The sequence below is a fragment of the Rhinatrema bivittatum genome, chromosome 9 (genome assembly GCF_901001135.1).
Source record: "Rhinatrema bivittatum chromosome 9, aRhiBiv1.1, whole genome shotgun sequence".
In the NCBI taxonomy this organism is placed as follows: Eukaryota; Metazoa; Chordata; class Amphibia; order Gymnophiona; family Rhinatrematidae; genus Rhinatrema; species Rhinatrema bivittatum.
The window spans coordinates 114,929,021-114,951,735 of record NC_042623.1 but is presented as its reverse complement, the minus strand read 5'-3'; the positions used below and the strand labels follow the sequence as shown (position 1 = coordinate 114,951,735).

At 47.1% G+C, this 22,715-nt stretch overlaps 1 protein-coding gene across 3 annotated transcripts in view; it reads left to right on the top strand.

The window, feature by feature from the left end:
• The window catches only part of RPAP3 (RNA polymerase II associated protein 3), a 196,896-nt gene that overhangs the window by 118,172 nt on the left and 56,009 nt on the right, over positions 1 to 22,715 (top strand). For all 3 annotated transcript variants that reach the window (XM_029616263.1, XM_029616264.1, XM_029616265.1), the window contains one exon: positions 8,599 to 8,669. In XM_029616263.1, coding sequence (XP_029472123.1) covers positions 8,599 to 8,669 — 71 coding nt within the window. The remainder of the gene's footprint in view (positions 1 to 8,598; positions 8,670 to 22,715) is intronic.

Here is a 22,715-nt window from a genome sequence, read left to right as displayed (position 1 = left end):
GTGGAATCTCAATCTCATGTTGAAGGTCCTTTGCGAGGAGCCCTTCGAGCCTTTGAGTCGCACGTCCACAAAAAGCCTTGTTCTGAAGACTGTCTTTTTGGTCGCTATCTGTTCAGCTAGGAGGATATCAGAGTTGCAGGCGTTTTCTTGTCGGGATCAGTTTCTGCAGATTTCATTGGACAAGGTGTCTTTACGAACGGTGCCTTCATTCCTTCCCAAAGTGGTGTCCAGTTTTCATTTGAACCAAACTGAGTTGCCGGGATTTCCGGATTGGTCTCTGGATCCCTCGATAGGTCGGGATCTCCATCTTTTAGATGTAAGACGGGTGATATTGCGCTACTTGAAGGTCACTAATGAGTTCCGGCACTCTGATCATTTGTTCGTCCTCTTCGGGGGTGCAAAGAAGGGAGAGAAGGCATCAAACTCCTCTTTATCGCGGTGGATAAAAGAGACGATCGCGGCAGCTTATGTCTCCAAGGGAAGACCAGTTCTGGGGGCTCTTAGGGCACATTCGACTCGGGCTCAGGCGACGTCTTGGGCTGAGTGTCAGTTAGTGTCCCCACAGGAGATATATAGAGCCGCGATGCGGTCTTCATTACTCACGTACACCAAACATTATCGTTTGGAGGTGCGGAATCCGGAGGCTGTCCCCTTTGGAGAGAGTGTTCTGCGAGCTGGTCTTTCGGGTACCCACCCGGTGTAGGAGGGCTTTGGTACATCCCACTTGTCTGGACTGATCTGGGTATGTTCAGGAAAGGAAAATTGGTACTTACCTGCTAATTTTCGTTCCTGTAATATCACAGATCAGTCCAGAGGCCCACCCTGAGAATCTATGCCGAAAAACTACTGTGGTTTTTTGTTCGCAATACAGAGTTGCCATTTTTGGCTGACATTTTTCTCAATTACGGTTTTGTTGCATTGGTTTCTAGTTGGTCAGGGGTATCCATTTTGGGAGTTGCCCTTTTAAATAGTTTACTTATCTTGGCTTGGGTATCAAGTAATACTGAGAGACTGCAGGTGGCACTCTCGAATATATGTGGCAGTACCCAAAGTTTCGTTCTCTACCTCCATCTGCTGGTAGGGATGAATAAAACCCACTTGTCTGGACTGATCTGTGGTATTACAGGAATGAAAATTAGCAGGGAAGTACCAATTTCCATATATGAAAAATCCTGGGTAGTTGCAAATGTTCCAATTGAGCTGGAAAACCAAAGGAGCAGGAAGAATCTGATGGGCCAAAAAAAGAAAAAGATACCAAAGTATTAGGAGTCGCTACCCAGGAAAAGGACTTTGGAATCCTCATAAACAATATGTTGAAATTCTCTGTTTGATGCGCAGCAGTGGGCAAAAAACAAACAGAATGTTAGGGATGATTCTAAAAGGAAGGGGGAATAAAATAGAAAATATCATATTGCCTTTGTTTCGAGCCATGGTTTGACTGCATCTTGAGTATTGTAGTGCACTTCTGGTCGTCCCATCTCAAGAAGGATATAGAGGTACTAGAAAACTTGCAGAGGAGAGTGAGAAAAAATGATAAAAGGGATGCAACATCTCTGCTATGATGAGAGGCTAAATCTCAAAATGAAAAGAGTAAATTAGTAGAATGCAAATATTGTAAACAATTTAAAGAAAAGCATTCACTAGCAAATAAAATCTTGTAATCACAAAAATCTTATAATCATGACAAAGCCTGAACAATGCTGCTAAGGACCATCATAACACCTGTGCGTACATAATACATTTGTGTATGCGCATATTAAACAGGTCATGCTTAATCATAGGTCCTGGTTGATTGTCCTTTTTTTTTAAATTTTTTTTTTATTTTTGCAGTTAAAACAAGGTTAGGTTTTGGCAGTTAAAACAAGGCAGCACTGTTATCCAAGGGAAGTTATAATCTTAGATAACAGTTCTGCCTTCTTGCCGCCTTGGATAAATGGAAGTAATAACCTTGTTTTAATTACAAAAATCTAAAAAAAATACCAAATACCATGAAATTTAGTAAAATATCTTACAGTTCTATATCTCTAACTCTGGGTGGTTGAACATAATTACTTTATGTAATGCTAGCTGACATATGTTCTTTGCCCTTCCACTTGATTAATAACACAATTTGTTTCTCAATAGCCATCACTGCTTTTCAATAATCTATTTATAGACCATTTATATTATAAATGGAGAAATTACTACTTACCTGATAATTTCCTTTCCTTTAGTAAGGGCAGGTCAATCCCCATGATTGGGTTATGCACATCTACCAGCAAATGGAGACTGAGCAAAAACCGATGTCACGGCTATATAGTCCCGCCCCAACATCAGTCCGCTAGTATTCTCTGGAAAAGTCAAACTATGGACAAAACTGATTATAATTGAGCATTATTTTTAACAGCCAAACATTCATGTTTCTCAACCAATGCAAACACTGAGCTCAGCCAAAAGAAGGAACATATCTAGCAAACTAAGGGCTAGAGAAGCCACTTACCAGTTTTCAATGAAGAGCAGGAATCATAGTCTGCATTGCTCGCCCGAAGAAAGACTATCCCCAAATTGGGATGTGACAAGTTTACAGAATAAGATAGGTTTTATATTGAACGTGGGATATACTATATTATTTTTTGTTCAAAGGTTGTGTGTATGCTTAGAAATAAATGAGTTGAGAGTTCTCAGTGATGTGAGTGAGGTATGTAGTGTATGTAATGAGAACATTGTAATATATCTCATGTGATATTAGATATATTTGTTTTTTGTTAATTTTTGGTTTTGTATGTTGCTGTTGCTATTTCTCTTTTTGATAGTTTTTGTATTAATGCACTATTGAACTGATGTTTTACACAATATTATTTGTTTATATATTATTCAAATTAAATTAATTGAAGTTTATATAAAAATGTTTCCATATTGATTAAATATTTAGAACTTTTTTGTATATTAACAATGGTTGATTCCTTCATGTAATGCAAATTCAAACATTGGAATCTTTTATACCTTCATGTGGTGATGTAATCACAAATTAAAACATTAGCAGCCGAGGGGGGGTCGGGGATTGACTTGCCCTTACTAGAGGAAAGGAAATTATCAGGAAAGTAGTAATTTCTCCTTCCTTGGCGTTCGGGCAAGTCAGTTCCCACTAGTGGGATTTATTTATTTAGTGTTTTTATATACCGTTAATAGTTTGGAACATCTAATCGGTTTACAGCGAACAGCAATTCAGCAACAGGCTTTAAATATAACTTAGCGAACAACAAGGTAGAAACAAGGATTATATATAACTTGGTAGTCAGTGTAACTAAAGGCTATGAGGGGAGTAATTACTAGGTCGACTTTAGTTTAGATTTGTTTGTCGTTACATGAGAAAATAAGAACATACATACACATAAGACTTGGCAATCAAGGTAACATACATACACATATGACTTAGCAATCAAGATAATTAAAAGTTTTGAACGGAATGTACCAAAGGTAATCTTGAAAAGGGCAGGAGGCGGCCAGGGGTCCAGTCAATACCGCACCCACAAATGCGGTGTTCACCCTAACATCCAAGTGGTAATACTTAAATGAGTGCAAAGATGACCATGTCGCTGCTCGGCAAATTTCAGCAGGCACAACAAATGAAGTTCCACCCATGATATCGCCTGAGTCCTCGTGGAATGCGGTCTAATCTGTTTTGGTAAGGCAACCTCAACAGCCACATAGGCTGCCATAATGACTTCCTTAACTCAGCGAGCTATCATTGCCTGCATCGCCGGTGCTCCCTGCTTACCTCCACCATGGAGTACAAACAGGCAATCATACTTTGGAACAGCCTTAGTCATCTCCAAGTACCACAGTAAGCGACGCTTGACATCCAAGTAATGGAAAAGACGGTACTCAGCTTCATCTCTGTCCCTGTCCAAGGCAGGCAAAGAAATGGACTGATTCAAATGAAAATCCAAAACCACTCTAGCAAAAAGGAGGGCACAGTCTGAAGTTGAACCACTCCGGAGTCATATGGAGAAATGGCTCACAGCAGGAAAGAGCCTGCAGCTCAGAGACTTGATGTGCTGAACAGATTGCTACCAGAAAAATTGTCTTCAAAATAAGCATCCACAAGGAAAGAGTATGCAGTGGTTGAAAAGTGAGAACTGCCAAAAATCCGAGGACCAAGTTAAGGTCTCACAGAGGCACCAGAAGCCGCAACGGTGGGCGATGATGCTTAATTCTCTGCAAGAAACGGGATGGGAAGACAAAGGTCCTCCATTGACTCTCCCCCTATAACAAGCCAAGGCTGCAAGGTGTTAAGGGCCAAACCCTTAAGCAAGCGGTCCTGTAAAAATTAAATTAAAAAAAAAAAAAGGAATATCCACCTTAAGCAGCTGATTACCTCACTCTGAACACCCGACCTCAAACATCCTCTAAACTCTAACATAGGCTAGAGAAGTAGAAAATCTTCAGGCCTGAAGAAGAGTGGAAATTACCGTTGGTGAAAAACCCCACTTCAACAACAGAACCCTTTCAATGGCCAAACTGTAAGACAAAATAGACCCAGATCCTTGTGTGAAATGGGCCCCTGACAAAATAGATCTGTCCAAGACAGTAGCCTGCCGGGACAGCCTATCAGAAGTCTTTGAGATTGGCAAACAGCAGCCTTCGAGGCCAATCCGGAGCCACTAAAAGGACAATATTGGATAGACTTGCAGTCTTCTGGACCAGCCTGTCTATTAGAGGCCAGGGCAGAAACGCATAGAAAAGAGTGCCGTGTGGTCATTCCTGAACAAGTGCGTTGATGCCCATTGCTTTTGGGTTTCGCCTACGACTGAAGAAGCGTGGAATCTTTAGGCCCAATTTTAAAAGGGCCACATGTGTAAAAATGGGGGGTCCACGCGTGGCCGAGCCTTGCGTGCGCTGTGCACATTTTAGAATGGGCCTGGCCATGCACATAACCCCTGTTATGTGCAGGAGTGCCGGGCCCTGAAAAAGAGGAGGGCGGGGGGTGTGCTCTGTGCAGGGCGAGCCGGGACAGCGCCACTAACCGCTGTTTTGGTGAAGCATGCCAGCAGCCAGCCGATGAGCAGAGTTTACTTCTCCTGAGGAGCAGTAAGTATAAAAACAAAACAAATGGGGAAGGTTAGGGCTAGTTTAAGGGTCAGGGAGGAGAAGGGAAGGCTAGGATTAGGGATAGGAAAGTTCACTCCCAGTCCAGTCCTTAATTGATGCGGACTGGGAGGGAACTGGGGGAGGCCCGATTGCATCGCCGTGCATATTTTTCTAAAATCCTTCCCCCTCCCCTCCACGGAGCAGGCCACCTACACATGCGCTCATTGACATGAAAATTCTGCGCATGTGTACGTGCTGAACCAGTATTTTATAACGTGTACATGTGTGTGGAAGACCAGTATTTTATAACAGGTCTATATCTGGTAGACCCCAGTGGTTCACCAGGAGCTGAAAGGCCTCATCCGCCAGCTCCCATTCTCCTGGGTCCAAGTTTCTCCTGCTGAGGAAATCAGCTCTGATATTGTCATTTCCAGCAATGTGAGAGGCGGATATTTTTAGGAGATGCTGCTCTGCCCACACCATGAGCGCATCTCTCTCCTCGGACACCTATTGACTCTTAGTTCCACCCTGATGATTGATGCAAGCCACCATCGTCGCATTGTTGGACATTATCTGGACCTCCTGAGCCTCTAGACGCTCTGCGAACTACAGGCACGCCATCTGAATCGCTCTTGCCTCCAGTCTGTTGATGTTCCACTGCCGCACCACCAGCTCCTGACAGTGAGGCCCCTAGCCCCGGAGGCTCACATCTATCGTGAGTGCTAACCAATTTGGCGTTGTCATCTGCGTGTAACCACCAGTCCAACTGGGATCTCACCTCTGACTGAAGGAGAAGCCTCACCGCATAGTTCTGTGACTGTGGACTCCATCAGAGAGCAATATGTGCTGAAGAGGACACATATGTGCCCTTGTCTAGGTGACCGCTTCTAATGTGGCAGCCATCAACCCCAGGACCCGTAGATAAGACTACACGGTTAGATGAACAGAGTTCCGCAGGGATCGAACTTGCAGCATCAATGTGTGGATCTGAGACTCTAGCAGAAATACTCTGCCCTGCCTTATATTGAATCAAGCCCCGAGATACTCCAAGGTCTGAGATGGCTGCAAATTTGCTCTTAGCCAGATTCATTACCCAGCCTAGCTCCTGTAGCAAGGAAACCACCCTGTGGGAAGCACAAAGACTCTCTTCCACTGTCTTGGCTTGAATCAACCAGTCATCCAGATAGGAGTGAACTAGAATGTCTTCCTTGTGAAGGGCTGCTGCTACCACCACCACGACCTTGAAGAAGTTCCTGGGCACTGTGACTAGTCCAAAAAGCAAGGCCTGAAACTGGTAATGTCGATCCATGATAGCAAATCAGAGAAACCTCTGATGTTTCTGCCGGATGGGAATATGCAGATACGCCTCCGTTAGATCCAGAGATCCAGAAAGGAGATATCGGAAAGACATGTCTGTGTAGCACTGCTTGCCTTCTGAAGTGATATCTTGCGGTCCCTCCTTCAGTAGAGTGCCTTCAGTCTGGTAGCCTTGACTGGCAAGGACCTAAATTCAAATTAGCAGTTGCAAGCTGAGAGAGGCTCGGCGGTGAAGACTTTAGCCCTCTCTCCTGTAGATGGGACCCGTTACTGCTCTCAGCTAGGGAGGGCTGAGTTCAGGTAAATGTTTTTTACTAAAAAAAAAAAAAAAAAAAGTAAAAAGGAAGATAGCAGGAGAAGGGTTTGTTTCCTCAGCGTTCACGTCTCCCCAGAGTTCTGTCAGGTGAGGAGATAGTGCAGGCATGGCAGGTTGATCAGCCGTTTGGCTAGGTCCTGCTCCCAGGCTTCTCCGATTAAGCCATGCACAAAAAACGTGCATCCGTCTAACTGGACACCCAGTACCAACACCTAAGCTGGACGCACAAGATGTGCATACAGAAAGAACAACACCCAAATTGGACGCACAGGCGAGAATGGATGCACACATGGACGCGCAGGTGCGCGCTAACGACCTGCAGTAAAAAAACACATAACTACCCCGCAGCCTACCATGCGTGAAAATCGGAAGCCTCTCATGAGGAACTTACCATAGGTATTCTTGGAGTTTCACCTGAACCAGTCCATTTCCTTACCGTCCCTAGATAGATGCAAGGATACGGAAGACTACCACCTCCTATGCCAATTAAACATCATTAGGCTTTCAGTACGGTATCTGGAATGTTCAGAACCGGTGCACAAGACAGACCACTTGTTTGTTCTGCACGGTGGAAGGAAACAAGGCGAAGCAGCTTTTGCGAGCTACCATAGCTCACTGGATCAGGAGGTTATGTAGAGGCAAGGAAGCCTTTACCCCTTCAGGTTAAAGCTTGTTCCACTAGGGCCTAGGCAGTATCCTGGGCGGAAACTAAGCTACTGTCTCCTGTCAACACTGTTGAGCAGTGATGTGGTCCTCATTGCACACCTCCAGGTTCTATCGCCTGGATGTCCGGGCCCGAAAGGACGCAGCCTTTGTGAAGGCGGTGCTAACCGGACCGGAGGCAGCCTCCCACCCCATTTGGGAGTAGCTTTTGCCACTGGTCCTGAGTCCATCTGGCTACATGCTAGGAAATGGAGAAATTACTTACCTGATAATTTCTTTTTCCTTAATGTAGCAGATGGACTCAGCATCCTGCCCACGGCTGCCCATGAGGTGAATCTCAATTCCAAGAAGTTACAGGTAAGCTGTCGCCCTATCCCTAGATCAGGGCATCTATAATCTTGCTGGGATTCAACGCTTATGTTGATTACAGTACTGTCACCAATTTTTTTAATCACATTTTTAATCAAGTTATTAAGTTGTATTCAAGTTTTTCAATAGTATGTCCATGATGGCTTTTGAAGAGAATACTGAATAGCTGAGGTCTACAGTGACATCAGCTTAGAAACTGACTCCATCTCCATCTGCCAGCAGGAGAGCATATAACCCATTGGTCCTGAGTCCATCTGTCTACACTAAGGAAAACAAAATTATCAGGAAAGTAATTTCTCCATTAAATGTTGTTACTGGGCCCTTTCATAGCCTCTTTTTCCTTTTCTTTTAAAGACTAAGTGATAGGGTACTTTTCATGAGAGACACCCTTAGGTTGTAAAACCATTTTCATTTTATGTCATAAAAAATAAATTGAGCTGCTTGATACTCGTGAGACAAACATTGTATGAAAAATACCCTATTATCTGTTTAATTGCTGACATGAAAAGAAAAGTCAACTTGCACAGAGCTTACCTGCCTCCATCCTTACTCTCCAACTGTCCAGTATTGCAGTGATGCAGTTTATGGGGTGTTGATGTCCCCATATGTTTTCTGAGTACTGTTGAATATGAGTCAAGTAAGTAATAGAAATTGCATGATCTCTTTCTGCTTTTCTTTTTCTTTTTCCAAATGTGACTTTATAGAATATGCAATATTCAGTATTAATTTAACAGCAGACATTTGTATTGTACCTATGGGCAAGTGTTCAGACACTATAACTTGCTCAACAGTACAATCAACTAGCCCCCAGACATTTAAACCTGAGATTTCTTATGGACTAGAAAATGACTTTTTTATTTTAGATTTTGAAATTGTTTTGAAGCTGGAACCTGGAAACAAGCAAGCCATGAATGAACTGACAAGAATAAACAAAGTATGTATGTCTCTACCATTTTGTTACTATAAATGTATTTTTACTCTACACTTCTTTAACTGCATAAACCTTTAACTTTATGAAGAAAGCACTTAGGAGCAGCAGTGTGGGAGCCCTATCTATCTTGTGGCTTATTTGGTCATAGCTTTTGCCCTGTTATGATGCTGCTGCATTGCTACATGTTATTTTCATAACATAACTATGACACTGATTTCTGCAACTGGTGAGGTCAAGCATCTTCAGCATATTTGCCAAAAAAAGCCTAACTGGTCAATCTAATTGGCACGATTTGGCTGTTTCCAGTGAATATAACTGAGATGCTCAGCTAATATTTGGCCCTCAGACAGCCCAGATCAGCTGCTATATTTCTGTGCAACATGTCTGCATACCATACATTGCTCCTTTTGTGCAGGTAGGTGCCACTAACAATGTGGGTTTCTTCATTTTTCCTTCACCTGGCCTTGCTGGTGGCTTATAATTACATAAAAAACATATCAATGCATATATGGCAAGCTAAGCATCTTAAGTACCAGGAAACACTGATTGAATTTCTCTCCCGCCTCTTCTTTCTTCGTAATTTGCTATTCCCTGTACGTACCAGGATCAGTCCAGGCGGTGAGTTATGTCCCCTGTCCAGCAGATGGAGTCAGTACAAAGCTTCGGAGGATGCTCCCTATAAGCCAGTGTGCACCCTCTGTGGCATCTCAGTATTCTTCTCACTCCAGCAGGTAGGAGTAGGGGAGCTTCAGCTCCCCTGGGATTGAAGAAAATTGTTCTTTCTCCCTGTTTTCTATTTTATGTTAGTTTCTGTTGGTGGATCAAGCTTGTTTTAAAAAAAAAAAAAAAAAATCTAGTTCCACTGATAACAAGCACTGCCCCCTTCAGAACTTGCAAACAGTTCTGCGTCTTTGGGGCTTGCCTGTTTCTCCTTCTTTTCTTCTCCTGTCTGACTTTTGGGGTAAGTCTTGGTGGTTATTTTGGTTTTCAGGATCAGTGGACCTGGTTCTTTTCTCGGGGGTGATCGCTGAAGGCTTCAGCCCCTCCCCCCTTGCCGCGATTCGGCCCGCGGCCCCGAGACGTGCATTCCTCGGGGCTGCCGATGGCGGAGAGCAAGTTGCTCAGCAGTGGGGCCGAGGTACAGCGAACGCGTCTTCCCACTGCCCGTGGCATAGGTTTCCTCGCGGGCCCCCCCCCCCCCGTCGTTCCCTCTCGGCCAGCATGCCGAGTGCTCATCGCTGCTCTGCCTGTGGGGAGCTGGGGTCCCAGCTCTCCCACGAGGGGGTGTGCTCGAGGTGCCTCCCTGGTGGGGAGGGCACCTCGCAGCCGACGAGACGGCCTTCTCCGTGTGACGCAGCGCGCCTGCAGATTGCTCGGTCGGCCCCGATCCCGTCTATGGTGGGAACGGTGGCCATTTTGAACTCGGAGGCAAGTGTCCAGCACCGGAGGGAGAGGAGATGGAGGATCTCCTGCACAGCCAACCTCCGATTCTTACTCCTTTTCAGCCTCTGGTCCCCCGTGGCAGCCTGGGGACCCTCCGGCATTGCCTCCTTCAGGGCCTCCTCACTTCACCACCGAGTTTGTCATTCTAATGCACAACGCATATATGGCAAGTATGGGCCACATTCCAGACCCAGCGTCAGCACCACCTCCTTTTAAGGCCCCCAGGGTGGCGGATACCCCTGGGGCCGGGATGTCAGGGACATCACATGGGGCCTCCCGGGTACGGCTTGCGCTTCCCCCAGTAGAGGGAGTTTTCTCAGCTCCGGATCCCGTTCCCGCTGATCCACTGCCGGGCCTGGATGACCCGCTCCTGGCGGCTCAGCTGGAAGGTGACGACCCAAGGGTTTTGCGCATTTTTCAGACGGAAGAGCTGGATGACCTCATCCCACACATCATACAGGAGTTAGACATTGACGCGCCCCAGGAATTGCCAGGACCCTCTACATCGGGGAAGAAAGGGGACCCTTGGCTAGAGCCTTCCCTACCCATCCCACATTCATGCAGCTGATAGCCAGGGAATGGGACGCCCCCTAATCATCACTGAAAGTCAGCAGGGCGATGGAGAAGCTCTACCCCCTTCCAGAAGATTTCTTGGATCTCCTCAAGGTCCCGACGGTGGACTCGGCAGTTTCGGCGGTCACGAAGCGTACGACTATTCCGGTTACAGGTGGCATGGCACTGCGAGTCCTGCAAGTCCAGAAGCTGGAGGCCTATCTCAAAAGGGTCTTTGAGGTCTCCGCTCTCGGGGTTCGGGTGGCCATCTGTAGTTCCCTTGCACAGCGAGCGGGTCTTCGCTGGGTTCAGCAACTTTTGACCTCAGGCTCTACCACCTGAGGAAGCCACTCAGGCAGACCGCCTGGAGGCGGTCATCGCCTACAGTGCAGATGCCCTCTACGACCTGGTGAGAGTACTGGCTAGATCGATGGTGTCGGTGGTTTCGACACGACGCCTCCTGTGGCTACGTAACTGGTCAGCGGACTCATCATCCAAGGCGTGGCTGGTATCTCTGCCGTTTAAAGGTAAGTTTCTCTTCGGAGAGGATCTAGACCAGATCATCAAGCTCCTGGGGGAAAACGCGATACACTGGCTGCCTGAGGATAGACCCAGATCTTCCGGTCCCAGGTCTTTTAACCCATCCAGAAGTCGTTACTGGACGCAGCGCAGACCCTGCACCACCAGACAGATGACACCCGAACTCCTTCCGACAGGTCTCAGTCATGGACTCGGTCCTTTCAAGGCCGCAGACCAGCCAGGGACGGGGTGGCCTAAGGGGCTACCACCAAGTCCACTCAATGATGCCACTCCTCGACTCCCAGGATCGGGGGGTGCATCTCGCTCTTCTACGAGGAGTGGGTCCGGATCAGTGGATTTTAGACATCTTAAGGCGAGGCTACGCATTGGAATTTGTAAGACCCCCGAGAGACAGGTTCCTTTTCTTCCCCTGCGGATCATCCCACAAGCAGCTCGCGGTTCGTCAGACCCGCGACAGACTCCTGGATCTTGGGGCCATCATACCAGTACCCCCAAAGGAGGTTGGTTCTGGACACTGTTCAATCTATTTTGTGGTTCCCAAAAAGGAGGGCTCCTTTCGACCGATACTGGATCTCAAGATTGTCAACAAGTCCCTCAAAGTTCTCCATTTCTGGATGGAGACTATACGGTCAGTAATAGCGGCAGTTCACAGAGAGGAATTCCTTGCCTCGCTAGACCTGATGGAGGCTTACCTTCACATACCCATTCTCAAGGAGCATCAGCGTTTCCTTCGCTTCAAGATTCTGGGCCAACATTTTCAATTCCAAGGCTCCCGTTCGGTCTTGCGACCGCGCCCCGAACATTTTCCAAGGTAATGGTGGTGGTAGCGGCAGCCCTTAGACGAGAAGGCACTTTAGTTCACCCATATCTAGACGATTGGCTCATCCGTGCCAAGACTCTGGCACAGGGACATGCAGCGGTCTCTCGGGTGGTGCAACTCCTCCAATCCTTGGGTTGGGTCATCAACTTCTCCAAGAGCACTCTTCTCCCATCGCAGGCCTTGGATTTCCTGGGGGCGCGGTTCGACACGGCCAAGGGCAAGGTTTACCTGCGTCCGGATCGGGCGCAATCAATTCGGGAACAGGTACATCGCTTCTCTACTCTTCCAGCTCCTACGGCCTGGGATTACCTGCAGCTGCTCGGATCCATGGCGTCCACCATCGATCTCGTACCCTGGGCTTTTGCACACCTGCGCCCCTTGCAAAGGGCACTGCTCTCTCGCTGGAAACCGGTGTCCCAGGACTGTCCTCCCACTCCCCCAGTTCGCCAGGGACAGCTTCCTGTGGTGGCTGGACCCTCTCCATCTAGTGCAGGACATGCCCCTCAAGGTTCCTGACTGGGTGGTGATCACCACGGACGCCAGCCTGTCCGGCTGGGGGGCAGTCTGCCAGTCGAGGTCTGCCCAAGGCCTATGGACAAAGGCCCAAGCCCCGTGGCCCATCAATCGCCTGGAAACAAGGGCAGTGCGTCTAGCACTGGAGCAATTTCTTCCGCTCATTCAGCATCGGGTGGTCAGGATATTGTCAGACAACGTGACCACAGTGGTGTACATCAATCGACAAGGGGGCACAAGGAGTCAACACGTCTCCCTGGAAACAGATCTTCTGATGTCTTGGGTGGAGAGAAAGCTCTCTCACCTGGCAGCCTCACACATTGCAGGTGTGGACAATATCCAGGCGGACTTCCTGAGTTGACAACGTTTGGACCCAGGAGAGTGGGAGCTCTCCGAGGAGGCGATGAGGCTCCTCATCCAGCGCTGGGGGACCCCCCCATCTAGATCTCATGGCCACCTGTCACAACACCAAGGCGCCGCGATTCTTCAGCCGCAGACGGGACCACGGTGCAGAAGGAGTGGACGCGCTGGTCCTCCCTTGGCCTCCTCATCTCCTACTATACGTGTTCCCACCGTGGCCACTAGTGGGCAAGATCCTCCGAAGAATAGAGATGCCCCAGGGTCCGGTCATTCTCGTAGCGCTGGAATGGCTGCGCCGACCATGGTTTGCGGACCTGATCAACCTAGCGGTGGACAGACCGCTCTGCCTGGGGCATTTGCCACGGCTCCTGCACCAAGGACCAGTATTTTTCGACCAGGCAGAACACTTCTGTCTTGCGGCATGGCTTTTGAAAGGCTGTGGCTCCATTGCATACAACTGAGGCAGAGTGCATGCAAATCTCTCTCATGCATATTCATTAGGGATATCCTGAAAACCAGACTGGTTTGTGGCCCTCGAGGACTGGAAGTGCCCACCCCTGTTCTAAGGCAACAAAGACAACCATCGCTCGCTGGCTCAAGGAGGCCATTGTGGCGTCCTATATAGGAGCGGGTAGACAGCCCCCGCTGGGGGTTAAAGCCCATTCGCTTCATTCTCAAGCTGCGTCCTGGGCGGAAAGTCAATCTGTTTCTGCACAGGAAATCTGTTGGGCAGCGACTTGGAAGTCTCTGCATACTTTCGCATGGCACTACCGACTACAGCTCCAGTCGCCGACCTCCAGCTACTTTGGGGACAGGGTAGTTCGAGCAGGGCTTTTAGGGGCCCACCCTCTTTAGGGACACTTTGGTACATCCCACTGTCTGGACTGATCTGGTACATACAGGGAAAAGAAAATTACTTCTTACCTGCTAATTTTCGTTCCTGCAGTACCATGGATCAGTCCAGACACCCTCCCTCAGAAAATTGGGGTTTGGGGTTTACTGCTCAACTCCCCTTCCACCTGTGCTTACTCAGTTCAGCTGTTTAAGCTCTATGTTAAAGGGCTGCGCTCCACAGTTCTTTTTGCAAGTTTGTCAGTTAACAATTCTAGTTTTGATAACAGTTTGCGTGTTTTACCCATACCCAGTGGGTTTATTTAGCTTGATCCATCATCATCTTTATTTATCTTTGGCTTTGATATTCTCTATACTGAGATGCCACAGAGGGTGCACTGGCTTATAGGGCAACACCCTCCGAAGCTTTGTTCTGACTCCATCTGCTGGACAGGGGGCATAACCCACCGTCTGGACTGATCCATGGTACTACAGGAACGAAAATTAGCAGGTAAGAAGTAATTTTTTTATCTCAGGATGAGCCGATCTGGTTAGTGTAAAAATATTTGGCTAGTGCAGTTGAGCCTGAAATTTCATGGTCTGGAGATGGGTATAAGAGTAAGGCATATTCTTCACCAGAGCAATATTATTCTTTTTTTTTTTCCAATTTATAGAGCTGATATTTTATTGCATAGTACTGTGGGGGATTATTAGCTGTTGGTCTGTTTCATTCTGTGTTGATGGTAAAATCCTTGATGTGTGGTTCGTAACTTTTTCCATAGACAAGGTGGATAAAGTCCACCACACAAGTAGATGATAGAAATGCTTTCTCCATGGACAAGAGGGTACAAATTCAGCCACACAAGAGGTGGTGATGTCTGATGACACTATGATGATGGAATGTGTGCTCTTATAGCTCACAGTAAAAGAAAAAATTCTCAAACCATGCATGGGAATTCCCATGCTGCTGTTTCCGTGCGAATCTCCTCCATCTGTTTTATACGTTGAAGTGCATGGTCTTTCTGCTCTCTTTTCTTGATTCTCTCCTTTCTTCTCCATTTCTTTTCCAGATCTTTCTCTTTCTGCCTCATTCCTCATTCCCCCTTCTCTCTCTCTGTTCTATGGCTCATTCCCCTTTGTCCTCCTCTATCTCCCTGGATTCCTCTCCCTTCACCTGCTCAACAATCCAGGGTCCTCTATTTCTCTTTCTCCATCTACTCAGTACCCAGTTCTCTCCTACCATCCTGGTTCTTCTTCCTTTTCCTATGTTACCTCCCTCTTACTGAGTCCCTGCTCTCTCTCCTTTTCTGTGCCCTTGCTTCTACCCCTGAATTTCTCCCCCTATTCCTGATCTCCTCTTTCTCCCTAGTCCCAAGTCATTTCTCTCCTTTCCTAATACTCTGTCCTCACTTTCTCCATATCCTGGGTCCTTTTCCTCTTTCCATCATCCTACCCCATATCCAGGTTCTTTTCTCCCTTCTTCTCCCTCACATTATCCCAAGTCATTTCTCCCTCAGTCCCTGCCTCGCTCCCTGCTCTTTCCTTCCGTCCTTCCTTATACCTAATCCTCTTTCTATGCCTCTCCCTCCATTACCATCCCTTAGCCTAAGTTTGGTCTCCTCTTCCCACATCTCCCTCATTATTGCCGGTTTGCTCTATCCTTTGCTCTCTCCTCCACCAATATGGCCTGACTTTTCCTCCATATCTTCTTTCCACCCATGGATGACAGGAACAGTGGTCCCTAATATTGTGTCAGTCATTTGGCCCTCTTTCCAAAGCATTCACAGCCTTCCTCACCTCCCCCAACATTCATAATCTTTCACACTGCCCGCATGCATTCAACCCCTTTCTCCTCACCCTCTTTCAGCATTTATTCCCCTTATCTCCCCACAGTTCATTCTTGCCTGACCATTTCTCTGGGTGATCTCCTCCTCCCTTATGCTTTCAGCTGAGTCACAAGTCCCTGCAGCACAGGCATCTAGGCAGTGATGGATTTTGGATTTTTCCTGCTCCTAAGCACTGATGGTGCTGTTGTCTTCCCACCCCCTTCCCCCAAACCCAGTATAGTCAGATAACAGGCAGTAGGTTTAAGCCCTAGTTTCCTGTGGCAGCTTGGGCAGATTATCACTCCGAGACGGACATATACCCATTACCCTCTCCCAAACAGATGCATGCCCTTCAGTTGATTCTCTCTCATGCCCCTCCCCCTCCCTGTGATCCACACTCAGTCCATCCCAACCTCCTCAAAATGCATTGTCTGCTCCAAGCTCATTCCCCTCCTCCCTGTTCCCTGCATGCTTCCTAGGAAGGTAAAGGCTGGATCAGGAACCCCAAAGAGCTGTTCTCTGCTGAGTGAGATTCAGCATAGCTGGAAGGCAGCAAATCTTCAGCCAACTTGCTGCTCCCCAGATTTTTGACAACCTAGGTGCACAGGCCTAGTGTGCGTATTAAATCCAAGCCTGCATGTAGGGCCTGCGGCAGTGTCCATTTCAAGTAAAAACAGCACGTCAGAGAAAGAGTCCTTACGCCAGGCAGTAGGGGGGAGGGGCTGGAGCAGAGGCTCTTCTCTGTTTTTCGCTACTGCAATGTGTGTTCCTGGATCCTTCCCTCCTTTCCTGTCTTACCCAGGTGCTGTCTGGTTGTCATGGGTCCAAAGGGGAAGGATCATGCTGGGGCTGCCAACACTGCGGTATAAAAAGGACTCTCCCAAGGCACACTGGTTGAGAAGCACTGTTCTAAACCTATCTGACTCTGTTAACCCAGTTAAGTGAGGTTTTTCAGTTGCAGAGGGTTCTTTCGACTTGCATTTCTGGTTGTATAGCTTATTGCTGCATCAGTTAGGACAACATCTTCCAAGTAAGGTGAAAGCCCATCAGGTTAGAGTTACAGCAACTTCCTTAGCATATCCTCACTCTGTATACATTTATTTCTTTAAAAAAAATTTTGGAATCCTCTTAGGAGAACTCCTTTATACAGAAAAACATAAACATCAGAATAAACAGAGAAAATAAAACAAAAAATAAAATAAATTAAAAAATAAATCCTCAACCAATCAAGCAAATGCTAGCCTAAACAGATGCAACTTTTACTTTTTATGAATAATTTTATAATCAGAAACAACACAAAATTCCTGGGCTACATAATTCCATAACATAGGACCTTTAACACAGAATGCCTGACTCAGTGTAGATTGGAACAAAGAGCAACTGGTAGTCAGCAGAATGGAAACAGTGAGATGGAACATCAAAAGAAGTATAATTAGTAAAATATGAGGGGCCCTCGCCCAAAGAGCTTTAAAAACCAGGCTAAGAATCTTTAAATCCATGCTGTTACACTGGGAGCCAGTGCAGTTGCTGCAAAACAGGGGAATTATGTTTTTTCACAGGGACAAGCCATAATCAAATGAGCCACAGCACCTGTAAGTCCGTTAAAGATTACGTGAGTGACTAGCATATGATGAATTGCAGTAATCAAGAGTAGTTAAAATAAAACTTAAACTGTTGTACGTAGGTCTTCCTTAGGAAGGATATATTTAAACTGGTGACGTAATCTCATCTTTAAAAAAAAACAAAAAAAAACCCCAGTCTTAATAACAGCGTACTGTGTGAACGTATGCAGGTGCAGAGTTCCTCATATGGAAAAAATAAAATCCTGTTTTACCTGATACTAAGTCCTTATTTTGCCTGATAAAATGGCTAAAGATTTTTCCAAGAAGTCCTTCTTGTTGTCTGGAGTGGAAAAACTCAGACTCTTTGGGGGAGGGGAAAGGATAACGCAGGAAAGACTGAGGCAGTGGAGCAGGCCTCAGAAGATGAGCGGCCTACACCAACTAAGCCATTTGAAATTATGAAATTACTCAAAGATATGTTTGAGTCACTGTCAAAGAAACTCACTTCCAGCATTACTGCTAAACTTGGGATCATCATCAAGAAAGTTGCAGATTTAATGGCATCTTTGCAGGACATGAACAAATGGCTTGAATCAATGGTGTCTCAAGTCAAGGAAATGGAGGATTCCCTGTCTGGTACACACCACAAGATACAAATGCTGGAAAAGCATCTAGCAGAGTCCTCCGAAAAGCTAGATGATATTGAAAATTGGGGCAGGGGCACAACCTCCATGTAGTTGGGTTCCTGGAGAGCAAAGAGGGCTCTGACCTGGCTGCTTTTTTTTTTGCTAGATGGATTCCAGATGCTTTGGGCCTCAGTGTCAAAGACAACATCTAAATCAAGAGAGCCCATCAGGTATTAGCCACACACCCCTACACACCAAACACGCGAGCAGTGCTTGAGCCAGCATCTGTCAAGTGTGAGATTCTGTATAAACAGGATTTCTTTTTTTCACATTTTTCCAACTGTGCTGCAAAAAAAACAGAGCTGGATGTTCATCAGTTAAGAAATCATTGTGGCAACATAGCCTCAAGTACACTCTTATTTACCCAGTGAAGCTCAAGATTTTGGATGGGGCAAGACAGTTATTTTGATTCTTCTGGAGAAGCTCAATGCTTTCTGGATAAGCTGGAGGCAGCATCTCCCAAGGCTAGCATTAGTAGTAGCTGTGACAGTGATTGAAGGCCGCCGGATTTGAACTTTTTAGTACCATGATTTAAGTTGCCTGGCCTCCATTTGGGGAGCTTTATTGGCTGTGTAGTGCCTTAAGGACTATCATGACTCCACCAAGAGACTGAATTTTTGATTGTTTTTGTCTTTTGGGTTTTGTTTTTGTTTTTTCTTACTGTTTTGCTATTTTCCTTATTTGCTTGAGGTTGGCTATCGGGGAAGTGGGAAAGGAAGAGGGCTGGGTGGAAGGGTGTGGAGGTGGGTTTTTGAATCTTTCTTTTTTTTTTTTTTTTTATGATTGTGTGTGTTGTGGTGATTATGGCAGCTGAACTTAGATGGTAATTGGCATGTGTCCTGCTTTGGAGCATGGTGGAGTGCCTGCTGCACATGAACATACATTTAATAACGGCGACATCCTTTGTCATGTACAGACAAAGTTCCCTTTGTCTCCACTGATTTGGGAGTTCAGTACCTCACTGAGGAAGAAACACTTCGACTGAGACAATCATAGAGAATAGCAGGCTATATGGCTTGTTTCTGTTGGAAAGGACAGTGAAACTTGATTTTTTATTTTGTAACTTTTTCTGGCTCATAATTGATATGGAGTGAATTACTCCTGCAGCCGCGACTGTAGCGTCATCCCTGTCTGCATCCCTTCCACTCTCCTACTCCATCCGCCCCCATCACAACTAATTGACCCGTGGCCATAAATGCGTACATTATTTATGATTTATTTTTTATTTACAGGTTTTATATACCATCATTCGGTAGTCAGAAATAAAACACAAAATCATAAATGAAAACCCTAATTACATTTAGATCTATAAAATATATAAGATAAATTATAAAAACATAATTACAAAATTGAAACTAATAAAACTAATCAGAAAAATAAAATCATAATAAGAGTATCACTCAGGGTATGGAAAATATAAAGAATGAAATGGAATAACAGCAAAGATCTTGGATAAAAAGGGCTGCAACTTTATTGTTTGTGTCTGTGTGTGTGTGCGCGCGCGCCTCCCCACAGTTCATTCTTGCCTGACTGTTTCTCTGGATGATCTCCTCCTCCCTTATGCTTTCAGCTGAGTCACAAGTCCCTGCACCACAGGCATCTAGGCAGTGATGGATTTTGGATTTTTCCTGCTCCTGATGGTGCTGTTCTCTTCCCACCCCCTTCCCCCAAACCCGGTATAGTCAGATAACAGGCAGTAGGTTTAAGCCCTACAGTTTCCTGTGGCAGCTTGGGCAGATTTTCACTCAGAGACGGACACATACACATTATCCTCTCCCAAACAAATGCATGCCCTTCAGTTGATTCTCTCTCATGGCCCTCCCCCTCCCTGTGATCCACACTCAGTCCATCCCAACCTCCTCAAAATGCATTGTCTGCTCCAAGCTCATTCCCCTCCTCCCTGTTCTCTGCATGCTTCCTATGAAGGGAAAGGCTGGATCAGGAACCCCAAAGAGCTGTTCTCTGCTGAGTGAGATTCAGCATACCTGGAAGGCAGCAAATCTTCAGCCAGCTTGCTGCTCACCACACAGCTTTGTCGAGGCCTGCACCGGGTTTGCCGGTGACTGCACCTCTGGATGAATGCTGAGCACCCAGGGCCCCAACCCCCGTTGATTACAGTGAGGATGAGGGTCCCTATGACCACCAAGAGAATGATACTACTGAGCCCTCCTCTGATAACTCGAAGGGTCTTCCCTCAGAGCCATCTCCTCCAGAAGAGCAAAGGAGGTCCCCACCAGAGAATTATTCTTCCTAGAGTTTGTGCAGGTAATGGCGGAAGCCATTCTGTTTCAGTTGACAGAGGAAGATACTGGAGATCCTCCAGTTTGTGGAGCCTCTTAAGGAAATTGTGGCTATCCCAGTGCACAATATCCTTAAGGAGCTGCTGTTCAGGAAATGGGAACACCCCCTCATAGTGCTTCCCATTAACAGTAAGGCGGACAGGGTTTCCCTCGTCCAGAAGGCTACCGGATTTAATAAGCGTCAGCTCCCCCACAAATCGGCCCTCGAGAGGGCCAAGTGTTCTTGGACTCCTTCCTCGGTACCCCCGGGGAAGGACCACTGGGCATTAGACACTCTTGGGAGGAAAGTGTTCCAGGCAGCCATACTCATTGTCCGTATTGCCTCCTGAGAACTCTATATGAGCCAGTATTCGCGGGACCTCTGGAAACAGGTGCAGGAGATAGCCAAGCAGCTGCCTCAGCAGCAGCAGGACTTCCTCCTATTGCTGGTGAAGAAGGGCCTGGAGTGCGTAAAACATGAGGTCCGGGCGATCTACGATATTTTTGAAGCAGCAGCAAGGGCCTCTGCAGCGGGAGTTGGCACCCACAGGATGGCATAGCTGCGGGCCTCGGATCTCCGTCCAGAGGTTCAGGAACTGACATACCTTGTACTAGGGAGAATCTCTTTGGAGATAAGGTAAGGGATGTGGTGGCCTAGTTGCCAGACCACAATGAGACCCTCGCTGGCACTCCGGACCTGTCCTCATCCAGGAGGTCGGAGAGGCAGGGGCAGAGAAAGTCTTTATATATCACCAAAGGAGATACTATCCTCCAGCATGTGAGCTCCCATGGCCGCCCCAGGAAGCAAAAAGCTCCAGCCAAAGCCTCAGTCAACTCCTGGGACAGGGCTTTGACTGGATCAGAGGGAAGCATAAGCCAGTTGCCTGTACCCGAGACAATGGATCCCTCAGTCGGGGGCAGGCTGCAGTTCTTTGTGAACTGTTGGCCCAGTATAACTTCAGACTATCGTCTGTCAGGCATACCAATTAAACCTATTGGGTATCCCACCAAATTGCCCTCTGTGCCTATTTTGGGGGCCAGTAGCGCATCAGGAAGCACTACTTGTTGAGCTCTCCACCCTCTTAATGGCTAGGGTGGTCGAGCCTATTCCACCGAGGCAGGGAGAATGGGGATTTTACTCCAGGTATTTCCTGATTCCAAAGAGAACAGGAGAACTCCATCCCATCCTAGACTGAAGGGCCTTGAACAAGTTTCTAAAAAAAGAAAGCTTCAAGATGGTTTCCCTTGCACCTTGATCCCTTTCAGCAAAGTGGGGACTGGCTCTGCTCCCTCAATCTAAAGGACACGTACACCAATGTCGAGATCTTCCCAGGTCACAGGAAGTATTTCCAATTCATGGTGGGGAAACAGCACTTCCAGTACAGTGTATTCCGTTTGGGCTAGCGTCAGCCCCCATGTGTCTTCACAAAATGCCTGGCCTTGATGGCAGTACACCTCTGCAGGCTAGGAGTGCATGTGTTCCCCTTTCTGGATGATTGGCTGGTCAGGAGCACATCTCCATGAGCTTGACCTTCCAGGTGTTGGAGTCATTAGGGTTTGTCATCAACTACCCGAAGTCCTATCTCAGTCCGTCACCTCAGTTGGACTTTATAGGAGCCCTGCTAGACACAACTCAGGCAAGAGCCTTCCTGCCTTGTTCATGGGCTGCCACCCTGATGCCCGTTGCGGCAGAGATCCAGGGGAGCCAGCACTTGTCAGCACGGCATATGTGAGGTTGTTGGGCCACATGGCTGCAACCATCCATGTCACTCTCTTGGCATGTTTACACATGTGCAGAATCCAATGGATCCAGAGGTCGCAATGGCACCAGGCCGCGCAGAGCCTCCAGGCTTGCACTCGAGTCACCCCATCTCTCCTGGACTCTTTGTATGATGGCAGATACTCTCCAATCTGGAACTGAGGATCTCTTTCCGGAATCCTCCTACATAAATTGTCCTAATCACAGATGCATCCACTCTGGGCTGGGAAGCTCCACACCCAGGACCTCTGGTCCACTCAGGAAAGCTGTTGCCAGATCATCTTCCTGGAGCTCCGGGTGATCAGATGTCTGCTATGTACTTTGAGATCGCTGTCTAACAAAGTTGTCCTGATCCAAACAGACACCCAGGTAGCGTTGTGGTATGTCAACAAACAGAGAGGTACAAGATCGTACCTCCTGTGTCAAGAGGCGGTCCAGATTTGGTCATGGGCCCTGTCCTATAGGATGGTGCTCAGGGCAACGAGTCTGACAGGTATGGAGAACATGGTGGTGGACAGACCGAGTCATGCCTTTAGACTCCATGAATGGTCCCTGAACCAGGAAGTGGCGAATCGGATCTTCCACCTCTGGAGGAGCCCAGACAGAGATCTGTTCACGTCTACCTGGAACAGGAAAGTAACTTGTGTCTGCTCCCTGTACGGGACAGATGGCAAACCAGATTTGGATGCCCTTACCTGTCATTGGGGCAAGGGTCTTCTGTACGTGTATCCTCCAATTCCTTTGCTGGCCAAGACACTCTTGAAGCTTCACAAAGACAGAGAGACTATGATCCTCATAGCCCCTATGTCATACGGGCGAAGTCGGCCCGTATGACATAGTGAGGGCAAAGGTAGCGCCGGCGCCATTTTGAATATTGG